Source organism: Danio rerio, chromosome 20 (assembly GCF_052040795.2).
Source record: "Danio rerio strain M-AB ecotype USA chromosome 20, GRCz13ab, whole genome shotgun sequence".
NCBI classification, from domain to species: domain Eukaryota; kingdom Metazoa; phylum Chordata; class Actinopteri; order Cypriniformes; family Danionidae; genus Danio; species Danio rerio.
The window spans coordinates 6,454,843-6,474,293 of NC_141040.1; the positions used below are offsets into that span (position 1 = coordinate 6,454,843).

A 19,451-nucleotide genomic window follows, 5' to 3' on the forward strand; every position below is an offset into this window, starting at 1 on the left:
GGTTTGTTGCTGGACATTATTGGAGTTCCCTGACAGGAACAGTGAACAGCTGTTTACTGAACGTTCGTTATAAAACACTCGCAGGATGTTAATTTGGACAACTATGCGGATGTTTAAAGTGTTCACATAAAGAGAGCACGCATAGTTTGTGAATCACGGTTTTATTTATACAACTGAGGAGATAGTCCTAGGATACGTGCAGCCGTTGGAAATTTAAGCCACATGTCTGTATTTAACAGTGAGGCTGTTTTTGCACAAAGTCTGAATTAGCTTATTCAATCACAGAAAACGGGAAATGCCATTACTTCGATCATTTTAATACGACATTTAATAATGAAATCAAATAAATATAGTATTTAAGTTCATTTTAATCTTGCAGCCCACCTGCAGGATTGCTGAGGCCCACTAGTTGAGAATCCCTAATCGAAAACATCTTAACTTGTGTTCCAGGGATGAACGAAGGTTTAAGAGAATTGTAAAGACATGAGGAGAGTAATTAATAACAGAATTTTCTTTGTGTGTGTGTGTGTGTGTGTGTGTGTGTGTGAAATAACCCTTAAATGGTGCTTTCACACCTGCCTTATTTTGTTCGATTGAATCGCACTAGAGTTCGTTTCCCCTTTTGGTGCGGTTCGTTTGGGCAGGTGAGAATGCAGCAATCGTACTCGAGTGCGCACCAAAAGTGGACCAAATAAGCGTACCGAGACCTGCTTGAAGAGGTGGTCTCGGTACGCTTTCAAACGAACCCTGGAGTGGTTAGTTTGTGGTGAGAATATGATTCGTACTAAAACAGGTCCAACCGCAAAAAGTACTGCGCGTTTTGGACTAGTTCAGCTGCCGTAGGCTGATGCGCTGTGCATTATGGGATATGGAGGAAAAATATTTGTTGACAGCGCTTTACCAACAGAGAGAGAGAGGGGAAAACATTACTTGATGGATCGTTGGTAATATTTCCGCAAGATGACCGTGATGCAGTTTGGCTAAATTAATTCACGCCTCCTCCTGAAGTGACGAGCGATGCATTAAACACTGTTTTCCAGCCGCGGCCGCACTTCATTCTCGTAATGTATAGTTTATCTAAAGCAGGGACACAATCAGCCAGAGCAGTCGTCCCTCCAGAGTAAAAGGTTTTGTTGACCTGCGGGAGTTCACTGGTATTTTCCCGCACGTGTACTCTGACCAATCAATAAGCAGTTTAGGAAATATGTTCAACAACATCTGGCCAATGAGAGATGTGGATTTTGTCAGATGGCTGCATTTTGATTCGTTTCAAATAGTTCGGACCAAAGCCAGCAGTGTGGTCTGAAAACGACCCAAAGACAGCAGAAGATGCAACAATGTATCATTTATTACCCTTGGTCCGAACCAAATGAAGCGAACTACAGATGTGAAAGCACCCTAAGTTACACACACTCTTAGAACAGCACTGTAAAAACAAACCAGTCAGTTTTAATCTATTATTATTTAGTATGTACAGCCACAGCTTTTTTTTTAAATGTTCACTCAATTTTTCATCATTCAATAATTTATTTGTTCTTGTTCACCCAACCTTGAATCCAACTTTACAAGAATATAACGCTGCCGGATTTGCATTTATAAGTCCACTTAACATTAGCCATTCTGAAAGTTGACTGAATTTGAAAACAATCCTTTTTTTTCCAAGAATATTTTTTCAAACATATTATAAAATATCTTCTTAACTGATATCAATCAATAATATTAGTTTAAATCAGATGTTTTTGCTCTTCGAACATTTTATTAATTAGCATCCGTTGCAAATAATATGCTACACATTTGACCACAGGAGCAACAAACAGGCTTTGAATGATGAGGCTGCGCATCACCTCGACTCGGTCCATTTTATCTCCATCTTTCACACTTTATAGTGGACACACCTGCTCTCTGCGCACCACTGCAGAACTAGGGCACACAAGTGCGAATGGCTATCAGAATATTAGTGTACATCTGTGCAAGTCTTATCTTCTCTCAAACACAGCACACATTCAGAAATAAAGGTGCAAAAACGGACACTGGGGTGGTACCTTTTCAAAATGTACACGTTTGTACCATACAAGTAGACATTTTGACCCATTTCCACTCAGTGGTAAGATACGGTATGCTTTTATGGCCGTTTCCACTGTCAAAAGGTACCAAAAACCAAATCATCCCATACCACTTTTTGAATACCCTTTCGAAAGGTTACCTAGCATTGGTTTACGGGGATACGTCACTAGCTTGTGCACAAGCCAGGAGAATGAAAACAAAGGAAGTGCCATTTTTAAATACACAGCCGAGACATTACACCGTAATAATATATACATATAATAACAAGCTGTGGTCGACCCCAGCTCAAACAAACCTTGTCATCGTCTTGATGAACAGCCACAAAGCCAAAAAGAAGAGCAGAGCTACCCTGTGCCCCGTTGTCGTTTCACTTTCTTGAGAAAGCTTGCGTGCGCGTCTATGTTTAAAACAAGATTATAATAGTTTAAGATTTGTCATTAGTTTTAGTTTTTATTTTCTTTTGACTTTGTTTTCAAATTTAGTTAGTTTTAATTCATTTTTAGACGCAGATTTACTAGTTTTTAAATTTTAAAATTTGCTTAGTTTCAGTTTAGATTGTTTTTTTTTCCTAAATAAAGATATTTGCCAGGTGCAAGATTCAAAATCATTACAAAAATGTTGTTTAATAAAAACTCAACCAATGATAGGCTACATATTTTTAAACGTATTCAGGGGACACATTTACCACAACTATCATCTACCACTACCATCTACCCATCTTCATATTCAAATACAACAGCCCACAAGACAGCAGCCTTAAGTAAGATATGTGTGCAAGGCTGCTTCTGCGGTTAGATAAACAGTGATGGGAGATTCAGACCTTTAACGTGAACCGGATCTTTTGTGACAATCTTCTTATGTTAGGACTGAACATACCAAAAATATGTAGTCAACAATCATAATTTCAGTCAGTTAAAACATCACCATGATCTGAAAAGTTTCTTATAACTACGTTTTGCAAACCAACTGAAGCATGATTCAAGTATTTACATTCAATTACGTCTTTCAGTTATGAAATAAACATACGTTTCACCACATCCTTTTATTTAAGCCCTTGGTTTACCCGCACTGTAGCAGTTAAAGTTGACTTCAGTCAAAGCAGGCTGTTTGTGTACTGAATCACGCATGTGCAGTATTATTGGTTAACCGCTTCTCAAATCTGATCTCAGTGTACTGTTCTAATAACTGAATAACTCAGGGAATTTGTTTATTTCGAGTCAGAGGGAGTATCAGGCCCCTTATAAAGTAAGTAGTTTGTGGATTTAGTGCTTATTGAAGAAGTGAATCATTTCAAATGATTCAGTTCAATTTGGTAAACTAGTTCAACCGGTTCACTTAAAACAGGGACTCTCAACCGGTGGGCCGCGGTTTTTAATTTAAACACTATAACTATTTGATTTCATTATTAAATGTCATATTAAAATGATCGAAGTGATGGCATTTCCCGTTTTCTGTGATTGAATAATTCGGACTCTGTGCAAAAACAGCCTCACTGTTAAAGACAGACATGCGGCTTAAATTTTCAACGGCTGGACATCAACTAGGACTACGTCCTCAGTTGTATAAATCAAACCGTCACGCAGGGTAACGATGATTAGAGTTATAACAATAACCAGCTCGCGCGTCTCTCACGTCTGCGACTCGTACTGTATCAGTCGCACAAGTCAGTTGATTCACAAACTATGCGTGCTCTCTTTGTGTGAACACTTTACAATATCCACATGGTTGTCCAAATTAACATCATGTGAGTGTTTTATAACGAACGTGCGCCCGTACAGTAGGATCCAGCGAGACTCGGTGGTGTTTCAGTAAACAGCTGTTCACTGTTCCTGTTAGGGAACTCCAATAATATCCAGCAACAAACCAAACCGCCTTCACATTGATGCGTTTCAATAGATTTAGAGTGTTTTTACAGTGTTTTACATTTATTTTAAATAAATATGAATAGTATAGCAGCAGCTGTTTTTTTGTTGTAAAAAAATAACTGAAATAAAGGATTCATAAACTTTAAACATGGCTCTCCGTCTAATTTAAAAAAAAAATTCAAATATGTATTATTATATTTTATATTTTATATATAGTTTTGCTAATAAACAAAACTTTAAAATAAGCATTTTCTCTAGACAATCAGTTTGGGCCTTCAAAATTTTCAGAGAGGGAGGTGGGCCTAGAAGTGAAAAAGGTTGAGAACCCCTGACTCCAGTAAAAAAAAATAATAATAATGATTTGTTCACGATCTCTAATACAGAAAACCCATTATTGTGTACAAATGTGTTAAATCAATAATTTTAAGTCTCTGTATTTATTGCTGTCACCATTCTGCTGTCATATCCACTCATTGATTTTTGTCGTGGGAGCAACAGCGAGGACTGACTGGAGGAGAATCGGCTTGATCTGGCCAATGACAACATAGACTCTGAGGGGCTGTACAGGTCAAACACCTGGCAGCGTGAAGTAAATAGATTCACTTCTAAAAGGCTTACAGTACATATTAAATCCATATACAAAGACAAAAATGAAGGATGCTTTTGCTATAGTTTTTGTTAGTTTCAGTTAGTTTTGTATGTACACACCACAGTTTCAGTTAGTTCAGGTTTTTTTGTTTAAAAAAAAAAAAAAAAATTAATTCAGTTAACGAAAATGATTTTAAATTTTAGGTTTCACTTTTTTGGTTCATTTTTTTTGTTATTTGTAATAACCTTGACTTAAAGTAACGAACTTCTTGAGCTGATGATAATAACGCGCGTGTGATTATTAACCTCCTAGGTTAGCACATTTTAGCTCTTAAGTGGCTATTTAAAATACTTATGTTTTATATTTTCTTACAGACATACAGTGTGATCCTGCAACTGTTTTGCAGCATATGAAATTAAAAACACTATTTTTAATTGTCAAAAATGGGGGGGTGGGGGTGGGGTTTGTTTTTACTCTCTGATAGTCAAAACATGTTCAAAAAATATATGTAATAAATGTATTGATAACAGTCAGGAAAAGTGTTCAATGTAAATTCGCACCACAAGTCCACATATATAAACATAATTTTTCTCTAAAAGTACATCATATCAAAAGATACTTAGGTTTTATTTTAATTACGGTAGGTTCCAATAAGCCCAAATAGCAAAGAGAAATAAAAAATGCATGTAAAATAACACCTTGGGCCTTAAGAGGTTAGTGCTTCTGACATCCTTTCAGAAACAGACAAACATGAGAATAACGCGTAAAAAAACAAAGGAGCAAATGATTTATTCAGCAACCTAAAACATCAACAAACTGCCATGTTTAACTATTATCATCATCTTTTGAACTATCATGAACTCAGAATGATGAAACTATTTTCTAACAGTGGAAGCGCAAGCCTGATAAAGGTGACCCATACCATACTGTACCATAAGAGGTACACATTTGTACTTTAAGGGTATAAATATTTATCTTTAAGAGCCTTTTAGGAGCAAAAATGTATGCCTCAGTGACAGATTTTGTGTCTTTATTTCTGAGAGTGCAGCTGGATTTCTGCTAACCCTTTCATGTCTCTGTGAGCTTGAGGAGTGTTTGTTTGCACGAGCTTTACCTCTTTTGTGGGAAGGGATGATCGTAAGACTCTGGGTAGTGGAGGCAGGTCTTTATGAGGTGGGAAAGCTGCTCCAGCGAGGGCTTGCTTACAGGAGGAGGAAGATCAGGCTTGAACTTCAGAAGAACCATTTCTTGAGTTTCCTAATTGAGAAAGAGCACAAGTTTCACTCAGTCTGAAAGCCTCGGGGAAACATCGGAGGAAATTGCTTTGTTAACGAAAGCTGTTCAGAGGGTTTAAAGTGCGTACGTGGCTGAGAGAGGGGGACGGGGTGGAGGAGACGGAATGAACGCAGAAGGGAGAAAAGCACGAGCTCACGTGAACGTGGTTCTATAAAAAGACTAGAGATCAACATGTGTGACGTTATTCCCTCACGTGAGGGACTTCCTCTGCCATGAATGAGTGTTGCTAGGCAACGGCGTGCAGAGATTTCAAGCTGGATGGAATCAGGCCCAACAGCAGGAGGAAAGCAGAGGGGGAAAATGAATGAGCAAAGGAACAACTCAAAGAATCTGTGAATGAAAGAGGAGTTGAAAGAGAGAAGGAATGTTTGGAAACTGAAATAGACATAAAAAAAAAAGTTTTGAACTTTAAAGCTATTAGAATTTCACTTTAATTTCAAGATTATCAATATTAAATACAGTTCTCAATAATAAATAACACCTTATCTTTGAATATTTAAAATTTTACTTTTTTTTCCAAAACATTGAGTAACACTTTAGTTTAGATCACAAGTCATGGTAGTAACAACCCATTAACTAACACTACTAGCTTAACCAGTTAAACTCTGCTGCTATTTTGGGATTTCCGCCTGGATTTTGCCTACCCAAATTTAAAAGCTTCCCAAATCCACATGCAGAGGTGTAAATGCAAAAAAAAAAATTGGTATAATTTTAAAGAAAACTCTTTGAATTTTCATAAAACACTATTGAAAGTGTTTAAAATATCTCTATATGTTGTCTGTGTTATAATAAACACCTAAAAAAAGAGGCACTTTTTGTATTTTCTTCTATAGACTTAAACTTGAAAGTGTACCTTTTAGGTTCTGTGTGGTCTAGCTTGCTATAATTTATTTTGGTGGTTCCTGCACATGTAATCATAGGAAAAAAGAAAAATGTCTCTACCATAATCAATGCAAAAGTTATTGTATTCCAACTGATGAGAGGTGCTGTACAAGCCACAGGGACCGATCATTGTTTTCATATTTCACTATTCTTTTGTTTGATCAAACATAATTCGCTGTGTTTGGACCATATCAGACGTATAAAAGGATTACTTATGCACATCACCTCAAAAACAGAGGAGAATGGCCCTGAAGCGCACCGCATAAGGTAAGAGATGACGGCTGTCTGTGCTATCTGGGGCTGCTAATTGATCATAAATGTATTGTTTTCACTTATGTGCCATGGAAACACCGTGATTCATTCGGCAACGGTTTGATATGTGAATATAATTCAGTAAAAAGAATGCTAAAACCGTATGAGGACTGGAAAGAGCTTTCATTTGAGCTATAACTTGTACATGTGTCATATATGAACCATATGAAAAATATGAAAATAAAAATCCACAATACGTTGTATTTAAGAGTAAATAACTTTTGTACAGTTGAATAACAACCAAAGTGATGCATATGTGCATAAAATATAGATTCTACACTTTCAAAAGAAACCACTTACAGGGGTCTGGTGCAATGCTAGCCCTTTAAATCTTAAAGCGAAAGTCGATTATGTCACAGACCCGAGAGTTTTTAATAAACTACTAAATAGCTGTTTTTTTAAAAGTTAGAAAAGTAGAAGTTGGGTTTAGGTTTTGCACAGGTTTGGGGATGAAGAATAAGATCATACTTTATAATGAACAGTTAATATCTTATAGGCAGGTAATAAGCCAGAATGAATTGTGACCTAAACTAAAGTGTTTACAAACATAGTTAAATTTGAGGTTAGTCGTTTTCTTTTTGTTAAAGTCCTTTATACTCGTCAAAATTTGATAAAAAATTACAGTTAAAACTAATATTGTAAAATAGTTACTTAGTCTTATAAACTCTATATAAACTGTCACAACCTTTAGCAAGCTGCCTAAAGACTCATACACACTGGGACGCTTTTCGTTTGCGTTTATCGTCAGCGTTTTAAGAGACGTTTTTCCGAATTCAAACCCAATTGATTTTCACTGGTGACAAGCAGAGGAGTATGCAAAATCACTCCTTGACGTGAGATGGCGCTACACAACTTAAAGCTTCATACACCCACTTATAACACAGAACTCGAACAAGCATGGACGGTTCAAGTAGCAGCTCTAGCGATGAAGAAATGATTATTGTTCACCAGAGCAATAAGCAGCTCCACGTTCATATCGCCTCTGGGCATCTTCTTCAATGTGTGTCGCATTGGCAGTTTTGTGCTTGAGCGCCACCAAGTGCTGTTTACTGTAACTTCAGCAGCTCTGCACACGTGAGCAAAAGTGCTAATCTGATTGGAGGAGAAGGTTTTAGTGTGGTGCGTCAAAACAAAAAGCGAGCATGAGGCGTTTCTTTAAAAACGACACTGTTATGCCTGGGGTTTTGCGCGTTGGTGTGCAAGACCATATTGGCGGCCTTTATTAAGTCACGAGGCATTAAACGTCGACGGAAAACGTTTTGGTGTGCACGGGCCTTAAAGAGCCCATATTATGGGTTTTTGAAAATTCCCCTCCATGTATTGTGTAACACAGCTCTAAGTGAAGTGAAGTATCCAGCTAAGGCTTAAATCTGTAAGAGTACAGTGTTTAAAACGGTTGATTCATCTATAAGAGTCGACTCATAGTGCTTCAAACTAGTCGCCTTGATACCGAGTCATTAGGTGTTTCGCCATGACGTACGAACGAAACCAAGTTATTCACGTGCACGCGCAAACCCGGGAGATTTCAAACCTGAGGCCCCGCCCTCTGACGCAGAAACGCAGACACACACACACACACAAACACAGGCACACAAACATGCCGGTCGATGTCACACTGCAGATGGATATTATCGAGTCACTACCCAAAGATGAAACCCTAGCATTATAACCAAGCAGTTGGAAACTACTGAAAACTTCAGCAAGCTACATGCTACAAAGAATACTTCATCGGCGTTTGTTAAAGGAAGGATCAGTAAAGAGTAACTTACTGATGGACGTCAGGATGGGTTTCTTCCTCCATTTCTCAAGTGTAAGTACGTGCGATTTAAGTTGTTGCCTCGTTGACTCTAGCTTGCAAATGTATTTAGTTGTGATTTATTACTTGTAACCGCGTGTACTGTATCAGGTTAACTGGCTATATTCTCTTATCGCGTGCAAAGTCACGTTAAAAACGCGACGCGTGCTGCTTTGTTTACGGAGCTCCGTGGACGAGGGTAGTGTGTGTGTGCATGCGCTGTCGTCCGGAGGTATGTGTGTGTGTTTGTGTGTGTGCGCGCGCGCGTTGTCACCCGGAGGTGTGTGTGTTTTTGTGTGTGTGTGTGTGTGTGCGGACAAGGGCAATGTGTGTATGTGTGTTTGTGACTGTGAAAAGAGCAGAGTGAGACAAGCTAGGATATCTCCTCGACAGTTTTTGGAGTTTTTGCTCAGTAAAATAGTTAATCGTCTGAATTTTCAAGTCCATCGACTGTATTTACATTGACCCACTGGCAGCTAAAATCCACGCCTACAATATCGAGCGTGTATGAACTGTGATTACTTTTATATTGCTGATTAACTGTTGGGCATTTTACTCTTTGACTGAAGGCAGTCGACCAATTGCAACAGGCTGTCATCAGTCCAATCAGCGCAGATTAGCTTCGCGCTAAGGAGGGGTTTGGGAACAAATGAATCCCTGGACGATTCATACAGGAGTCGCTGGGATAATTAGGTAAAAATAAATGCAGATTATAAGACCATGAAAGTGTTTTTTGACCTTGCATGCATATTAGACTGTTGTTGGAGACCCTTACAACCAACATATGACCCTATTTCATGTATAATATGGGCTCTTTAATATGAAGATTTGCATCTCAAGAAATGATCGATTTAAAAATAAAAATAAAAACTTAAATATGCAGGAATAAATAGTAAATTTGACAATTGCAAAATAAAATTACATTTCAAACATTTTGCAAAGCAATTCAATGATAACTGCAATGAAGAAAGTTGAAGGAGAGTTTATTTAAAAACAAAAATCTTTTGAAACTTAAATGTCTTTAGTCACTTCGGATGAGTAAAATGTATACTTTGCTGAAAAAAAGTTACATTTTTTTAGAAGACAAATCTTACCAATCACAAACTTTAAAAGAGTACTGTAAATTTGGAATGACAAGAAGGTAAGTCAATTAAGACAAAGGGCCCTATCAGACACCTGGCACAATAAGGTGCAAGAAGTGTCTGGCGCGATTTCTTGCTATTTTCAGACCAGCGCAACCCTAAATTTCACATTTTGTGCCATGTTGTTTTAATAGTAAAACATTCTGCGCCACTTATAGGTGTGCCGGTCTATTCACATGATTCTTAGCTGACGAGCGGGCGCAGATATTTTATTAGATCTTTTTGACTTGAGAATTCCGGTCTCATTCACTTCCATTCATTTTTAAACATTAAAACTGCTCTTTTGCTGTTTGATGTTGCAAACTGATATTTTCTTATTATATTGTTCTACTTGGTCTGTATAGTCATGCAAACATTTGTTTTTAGAGCAAGTAGTTTGACCGTTTTCTGCCATTTATTATTCCTAGTCATTTCTCCCATAGGCGACTGAATCGGAAGTTCTAAAACAATCGCGAAAACAGGCGCACTTTTAGAATAAGGTCAATAAAGGAGTTGTGTAAAGGCGCATTGTTGGCGCATTGCTATTTCGAAGAACTAAAATAGACTGCTCAATTGACCATCTGAAAGCAGGTCTAAAGTCCAGCACAGATCACGCTAGTTGTGCACCTTAAACACGTACACATTGCATAATACACAAAGGATGTAGAGCAATACACAAATATCTTTACAAAAAAATAAAAAATAAAATAATAATAATAAAAAAGTTACCAAAATTATTATTTTCTACTTAAATATAAATGTAGTTTATTCATGACAATTAGCAATTTGTATAATGTTGTTATTATTAGCAGTATTATTTATTACATGCTAATTTATATTTGTTTTAATAAAAAAAGTTTAGATTTGTCCACCTGTCGGGTTTTGGACACTTATGCGTCACCATATGGGGCATAAGAGCAGGACGTGTGTTTGGTTTTTTTCACCACATTTTTGCTCATTTATTTATTTGCTGGAAATTAGAACTGATTTTAGAAATAGTTTTAAAACAGATCTTTGTGCTTAACAAACGGAATTAAGTATGTAGGCTAATGGATGTCTTCAGTGGAGTGTGTACAACACCCTTTTCTTGTTTACGAAAGTAAACAAGTAAAAAGTAAAAGTAAAGAGAAAGTAAAGAGGGCGAATGGAGGAGGCTCATTCTTTATCTTCACGCTGCAGATGGTTTAACTCTTTTCTCGCTAGTGAAGCATTCAGTTTTTCCACTTACAAAGTCTGCCATGTAATTAGCAAATGTGCCAGGGCACAACACAACTGACTCCTAAAGGGAATGGAAGATGAGACTCTAATTGATTTAATGCACGTTATACTTAAAACACATCCATGACTCATTAAGAGAATAAGCACAACCCTGTTAGACCATGCGCTGTTTCACAAACCATATTTTTCAGTCGTTAAATTAGCAAATGTGCTTAATACTTTAGCGCCATGCGCTTTAGACTTTGTGCCTAGATCATTAAAATAGAGTCCAATATTAATTTCTTGATGAATTACTGTTTTCATCAACTACACTTGCATTCACGTGTAGACACACACACACTGAAAAGTGTAGTCATCAAATCAGCTGAGAGCCGTCACTTTGTACAAAACACCTACACAGAAGTCTCCGATTCCTCCACTTTGCTTATACTATATATTAAATCCTTGTGAAACACACACACACACCCACTCAGTCTTGCTTTTCCCGCAGCTTATTTTTCACCATTACACTGCGACAATAGACAAGATAAACTGCAGTAAACACATTAACAGTCTGCTTATTCGTCTACAGACTCAAAAAGAGGAATCTCTAGTCTGGAAAAGCATCATGAAAATCTAAACGAAGACACACTCTGAAGGTCAGAGCCCGTCTCTCTGTGCCGTCTGCCTCTCTGACCATTTAAAGCACCTTAGGTTGCATCCATCTTCATAAAGAGCAGGACTCACTTATAAAGCTTGCAAAGTCACTTTGCTCTTGCACTCCATCTCAGAAATAGAGAAAATAGAAAGTCAAATTACGAGAGAGCCAGTGCAGAGGACTTGTTTTGAGGGCTGCACACTGACATTCTCTTGTCATGGAGTAGGGTTTCAAAACATTAATGCTAAATATTAAGAAGTGTCATTCAAACTTAATGTGCAGTGCACACATCCAAATAAAAACCATCAAGGGCAGAGAACTCTCAAGGAAGCTGACGATCTTTAATGTCAGAAAAGGAAAAGCATAAAGAAAGTTCGTGGTGTGAAATGCTGAGAAAAAAAGAGACATGATGCATCGGCCAAAAATGTCCATGTTGTGATGGGCTCTTGAGTTTGGTTAGAGACGCAGTCTAGTGAACCGCTCAGTGACCCCTGAGACAGTGTTAAAAACCACCAAATGTTCAATTTCTTCAATGTCAAATGGATGGCTCACTCAAATCACTCTAAACCATTGAGCTTTCTGTTCATTTTCAGACTAAACATGCTATTTTTTTTTGGATTCGTTCATACACCTGACATTCTTTCTACGAACACTAGTTATGTTTTCATCCACCTATTTTTATACGCATTTTGAACATGCCCATAAAAAAACAGATGAAGGAAACGTCATGATGCGCATACATTTTGAAAATACACATAAAAAAAATGTATGCGCATAACTGAATAGGATAAACTTTTTATTCGATTAGAAAATATGCGCATAAACTACGATGGAAACACTTTTACCAAACAAACTCCAGCATGCGCATTAAAAAAGGTCATGTGATTTTGTTATAAAAGATCATGTGATGATAAAAAAATGCGTATAAATGGATAAACCAGCAGGCTGAGCACATTATTAAACATCTGAACTGTTGTTTTGATCATTCAAAATCGCCTTACCGTTTAAGTATTAGTGTTATTTTATTATTAATGACCTCCAGAATCAAGAGCGTCTGTGCTTCGCGTCTGACTTCTTCAAACGCCACCGCATGTTCACTGCGTGTAAGGATTGCCTTCTGAGGCGCAAATCATTTATTAGATGAAGAAAAGATTGACGCAGCTGCTCCTACTGGAGCAAATTCCATTTTTACTGTTAATAATTGGCGCAAGAAAATCAGGAAGTGACGATTTTGTTCGCTTTGACTCGTTTGATGGAAACGCTGCTTTATTTGCACATCTTTTATGCGATAATCCAGTTTTGCACATAGTTCATTCACATTTTTGGATGGAAAGATAGCTACTGATGCTTTGGATCAGTGGTTCTCAAACTCAAACTCAAAAGTGGTACTTAGGCTTCCTTCAAGTGGTATGCGGAGGAATTGCTGAATTATTAAAGTAAAAAATGAATACACTTTCAACCCTTTAACACATATGATCACACCGATATGATCACAAAATGGATTTTAATATGCTAAACATTTTAAATTTTTTTACATCCCCTTGTTGACAGGAATAGTAAAATCACTTGCTTTTTCGGCACACAAAGCCTACTCTAACATGCAGTAAGCAGATCTTATTTCTAATTTAAATATGTAAATCCAATTCATTTATTTAAGATACAAGTTAATGTTTAGATTTAAAAGATATACAAGTCAAAAGTCATAAATAAGTCATATTTATGCATGCAACATTTCAAAATTTATCAAAACTACTATATGATACTATATGATAATACTTTACATTTAAATACAGCAGTTTTCTTTTTACTTCTTAAGAAGAGTGCCATGTTTAATTACTTTTAAAAGCACATTTTAATTTAAATGTCGACGTTTTATTTATTTTTTACTTGTCAGCACAGTGCAGTGTTAATGTTCAAACTATTTATAATGGTTAAAGTGGCTGACAAAACTACATATTCATAATATTAAGAATTAATCTGCCACGTTTTTAAACTGTGTAGAACTGTAGCTGCTTCATTAGGCCTACTACGCTACTGTTGTTCAATACCGGTTATTACGCTGGTGCCTGGAGAGACCTTTTCTTCTGAGGTGGTATTGGTGAAAAAAGTTAAAGAACCACTGCTTTAGAACAGTCATTAGGAGCAATAAGCAATCCATATGAATCGGTTAAATCCAAGCCTGCTAAAGAGACATGATCACCTTTTATATGATGAAAAGATTTAATTCGGGATTTTATACAACATTGATTAGAGGATGTACATAGAGCAAATCAAATATGGTAAATTGAGGCTAAACTGTACTTGCTTGGTGCACAAAAATAACATTTGAGCTACCATTTACCATATTTGATACGCTTTAAAGCCTTCAGTAGAAAATGTATTTATCATTAAGGTTTTGGTGGAATGAACATTAAAGACAATTTAAAGCAGTGGTTCTTGGTTATACATGTAATGGCAGTCAACGGTTACTGCTTTTAAAAAAATATATATTATTAAAAATAATTTAAAATATGCTCATACAAACAAGTACAAATCAATAGCGAACACTGATGTCTAGTAAAGTGAAACGATGTCTTTTGACCTTATTCTCCATGTACGAGTGGGAATCTTCACTGAAGCTAAGCAGGGCTGTGCCCGGTCAGTACCTGGATGGGAGACCACATTGGAAAAGCTAGGTTGCTGCCGGAAGTGGTGTTAGTGAGGCCATCAGGGGGCGCCCAACCTGCGGTTTGTGTGGGTCCTAATGCCCCAGTATAGTGACGGGGACTCTATACTGCTCAGTGAGCGCCGTCTTTTGTATGAGACGTTAAACCGAGGTCCCGACTCTCTGTGGTCATTAAAAATCCCAGGATGTCCTTCCAAAAGAGTAGAGGTTTAACCTCGGCATCCTGGCCAATTCTTCCCACTGGCCTCTGTCCATCATGGCCTCCAAACCCTCCCCATATCATAACTGGCTTCATCATTCGTCTCTTCTCCACCGATCAGCTGGTGTGTGTGTGTGGTCTGGCGCAAAATGGCTGCCGTTGCATCATCCAGGTGGATGCTGTGCACTGGTGGTGGATGAGGGGATTCCCCCTATGTGCAAATCGTTTTGAGTGCCCAGAAAAGAACTATATAAATATAAGAAATGATTATAATTATTTTGTATCAAGACTTCCGGTCCCATTCACTTCCATTCATTTTTCGATGTTAAAAACAGCGAACTGATGTTTTTAAATGATATTATTCTGTTTTGTCTGTATATTCATGACTTGTTTGTTGAGAGAGTAGTTTGACTTCTTTTTCTGTCGTTTATTATTTCTAGTCATTTCTCTTAGGCTACTGAATCAGAAGTTCTAAAACAGTCAAAAAAACAAGCGCAATTCTGTATTGAAGATTAAGGTCAATAGGAACTTATTTACAATATTATTAGCTTTCATTTTTCAGCTTTCACTTAAACAGTGCAAAGTTTTCAGTCGCTTGATGATGTATGCATGAGCGGACACTCGTGTGAGAGGTCTTTTATCAGAATTGAGTCATGCCTACATAATTAATAACAGTTGCTGCTAGAGGTGTGAACTTATACTTCTTTCCCTGTTTGATTAGATTACAATTATCTCATCCGTGATTCAATTTGATATCACTTTGCATTGTGTCCTCAATTTTCACTTTTACTTAATATGTATGCAATTTCTGCATTAAATACAAGCAGTCAGTTATACTGAAAGTTTAAGCTTTCCTGCTCAAAGGAAACATGCTTCTTAAATGTATCAAACATTAATAAAATGATAACTGACTTGTTCATCATTGTGTTCAACTGCTTAGTGAGTGGTAGAGTTGGAGCTTTTTTTCAGTGATACAGGATCTTGCTATCTACTGTCCTTTAAGTGTCACTTTTTAAAAAAACTCACAAGCAGCTAAATGTGGCCAGATGTACACTACCTGATGAAAGTCTTGTCGCCTACTCAAGTTTTAGGAACAGCAAATAATAACTTGACTTCTAGTTGATTATTTGGTATTAGAAGTGGCTTATATGAAAGGCCAAGGCCTCTAGATTATGCTTATTTTATCAAAATAATTTATAATCATGCCTTTTTTTATTAATTATGAAAGCAAGGTCTGTCTTTGCTTAGACAAAAGTCCTGTCACTTAACAGAAATAATGTACAGTATAAAATATAAAGCCAAAGTGCAGTGGAAAAATAATTAATATTGTTTATGATTCCCATGAGGTTGGAGGACTGCATCCATACACCTCTGCAATGACTCGAATCACTTATTAATAAAGTTATCTGGAATGGCAAAGAAAGCGTTCCTGCAGGACTCCCAGAGTTCATCAAGATTCTTTGGATTCATCTTCTATCCCTCCACCTTTATCTTACCCCCGACATGTTCAAAAATGTTCATGTTTGGTGACTGGGCTGGCCAATCCTGAAGCACCTTGACTATCTTTGCTTTCAGGAGAGTTGAAATCAAGTCAACTTTATGGTAATGAGCAATGACGCGGTTCTGCGGCAAGCAATCAGAATGAAGACGTCCACCGCTTGATAGGAGTTCAGAGAACACAGACCTGTGAACTTTGGTTCCGACCACAGTTGTTATCAAGGGTTTGATGATTGCGGTCGCCGGATTTTCAATTATTTACAATGTTTTCTTACATGAACATGCATTAAAGAAGTTACTGGCGAGTTACTGATGTGCATTAATGTTATATATATTTATTTAAAAAAAGCGGGAATCTCACGGGACGTGACAGAACAAAACAGTATAGCTGCTTCAGGATATTTCAGACATATGGACATATATTGGGTAAATAGAGCAAAGCCACATTATACGCAACTTAATCTTTCAATGTTATATGAATCTGATAAGAAGTGCACAACATTTTCATGCTAGGAACATGTTTTATGCAGGAATGTAACTGATATGCAGCAACGGCTCCTTTAAAAACGAGATTAATGTAGTGAGTTTTGATGCTCTCGCCGCCGGAGCTGAAGGCAGACAGCGTTGTCGCCAGGGCGGCCAGAGCGACCTTAGACACTCTCGCCACTTTCGGTGTGAACGTACGGTAAGGCTTTTAAAAAGATTTTTAGAGGATTACTTGTGCACGCATCTTACCTTCCTCACTGTAGAATACTTCTTGTATACACATCAGAACTCTCTCACCATATTATGCTACCATGAAAAATTCTGTCAGAAAACCACCAGTACATCCAAACCGATTATTTTCTATTTCCAAACCGATTGAATGGATCATTCTCATCAGCACCGCAATGCACTGTTGAATTGCAATGCACTGTTGATCAATTTGACACCCCTAGTTTCCGCATCTTTGGCAATCACAGGTAAGAATCATTTTGCCAAATGTGTCGCCTCATGCGTACTGTAAGTGTGTGCTTGCTCATACGTCTTCAAGTGTACACTGAAGCTTGTACTGACAACGCTGTTTGCCCAGGCTGTGGATAAAAGCTAATAATATTGTAAAATATGTTCAGTTTCTTGCACTGATCAATGGTTTGGCTTCAGAAGACCTTGGTGTATTTTTAAGTTGCAGAGATTGATTTGGACTTCTTTATGTGTGTATATTTTTCCCATCTGAAAAATGTACCATTGACTTGCATTATTACGAATCACCATTGACCACGGATTCATCTCAAAATCTTGTGTGATAAAAATAAGGTTCCTCTCTAGGTATATTGGGAATTTGTAAAACTCAATTCAATTTATGTTTATTTCTATAGCGCTTTTACAATCTAGATCGCGTGAAAGCAGCTTAAAGGGGTGGCCCTGAATGTAATTTTAAGGCTTGGGTGTGTTTATAAGAATCAAAGCAATGTGTGTTCATGTTTCACTTGAAGGAAATCATGTTATTTTTTCATAAATCTCACTTTGATTATATACAGCTACTCAGCTAACATGAAAACGACTTTCCTAGTTCCTCTGAAAGGCCCGCCCTTAAGTGACTCTGATTGGTCATCGTCATAATGTGCTGCTATTCGCGGATCGGCTCCACGTCACGCCCGTACAAGCACGAGCGTCATGTGTAAACAGTCAGTCAACAAGTGTCTGTAACGAGTGAAAATTGGATGTGGCTCCTTTAAGAGAGTGTGCGTGTGTCATTGTGTGTGTGTGTTTACACTTAGAACTATCTGTAACACGAGAAGCACATGTGCGTGGGACCCGATGTTAATTTTTTTTTTTCTCTCAAGCTCGGATTAAGTTATTTTCTGTGGTTACGCTGGTGACAGAATAAAGCACAAGATGTGGGATGAGACCTGTGTGGGCTTTTTTTTTTTGCTGTTACACTCCAGTTAGGAAAGAACTGCTGTATTTTTTTTTTTTAAATCAATGCGTTACACGACGTCTTTCATACATATCTGGAATATGCCTGTGCAAGTAACATGAATCGTTCACATATCTTTTGCGACTTCATTGTCTGAGATGTAAAACGCATGGAAAAAGCTGCCTGTATAGAGAAACACTGCCGTCGCACACAGAGAGACGCACGTGCTGGTCAAGAGTGCGTGTATGTGTGTGTGTGTGTGTGTGTGTACATGTTTTTGAGACATATCAGGACCCAAATCTGTATAATGATATAGGTATGACACAGGTATTACAAAAAAGAGGTGAAATATGAGGACATTGGTGACGTCCTCATTTCTCAAAATGCTTATAAATCCTACAGAATGAGTTTAATCACAGAGTAAAGCTGCACACAGTCTCCTGTGATGGTTGGGTTTAGGGGTGGGGTGAGGGCAATACAATATATGGTTTAGACAGTATAAAATAAATGGAAGCCTATGTAATGTCCCCACTTTTCACAAAAACAAACATGTGTTTGTGTGTGTGTGTGTGTTTGTGTGTGTGTGTTTATAGCAGTTTGACTGATAAACATGGATTTGTAGCTAAATCGTTAGCGGTGACGAACATTATTTCCCTTTGTTTACATCTTTGTTACAACATACCATTAAGGCTAGGCATTGTACATATCATGATCAATTTTAACAAATAAAAACACTTACAGGTCGTGGCTCAGAGTTCACAGCGTCTCCTTGTAGTTGCTCCATCTTTGGGGAGATTTTAGCCAAATCCAGCACTGAACTGGGAGAGATTCTGGAAGCTGCGCTTTGTCTAATCATGCTTGCTATGTATTTTATATTTCTCTGAAACATAATTAATATTGAACTGCAAGCACTTCAGTGTTTGGGTCGTGTCATTTGGAAGCCCAAATACAGAAACAGAGAAGCTCAGTGGAAATAGCAGGATGGCATTACTCTCTCTGCTATAACGTTACATCGCCTCTGGCCACAGCCTTTAGCTGCCCAGTGTGTGTGCGCGGTAAACGTGATCTCACAGGGGGCGGAAGTATTTTTTGTAGTCCCCAAAATTCGTTCATTGAAGGCTTTGCTCAGCTAACTCTGTAAAAACCAAAGGCTGCATCCGAAACCGCATACACCCATACTATATAGTACGCTAAAATCAGTATGCGAGCCGAGTAGTATGTCCGAATTCATAGAAGTTGAAAATCAGTAGGCGAGAAGCCCTCGGATGACTTCCGGCGAGATTCTGAAGTGCGCATCCCATGCACGCTGTGCTATCCGATAATGCCCCGTGAGAGAATTCATGAATGGAAGTGAGGCAACGCAACTGACGTAGGTAGGTCATGTGACCATGACAAAATGGCGGATGTAGTA

At 37.7% G+C, this 19,451-nt stretch overlaps 2 protein-coding genes across 5 annotated transcripts in view; both read right to left on the bottom strand.

Moving 5' to 3' along the window:
• The window catches only part of dsc2l (desmocollin 2 like), a 1,349,056-nt gene that overhangs the window by 333,671 nt on the left and 995,934 nt on the right, over positions 1–19,451 (bottom strand). The gene's annotated exons all lie outside the window — the stretch shown is intronic.
• Positions 1–19,451, bottom strand: part of trappc8 (trafficking protein particle complex subunit 8) — a 187,491-nt gene that overhangs the window by 12,449 nt on the left and 155,591 nt on the right. For all 4 annotated transcript variants that reach the window (XM_087297930.1, XM_087297929.1, XM_087297928.1 and 1 more), the window contains one exon: positions 5,633–5,775. In XM_087297930.1, coding sequence (XP_087154056.1) covers positions 5,633–5,775 — 143 coding nt within the window. The remainder of the gene's footprint in view (positions 1–5,632; positions 5,776–19,451) is intronic.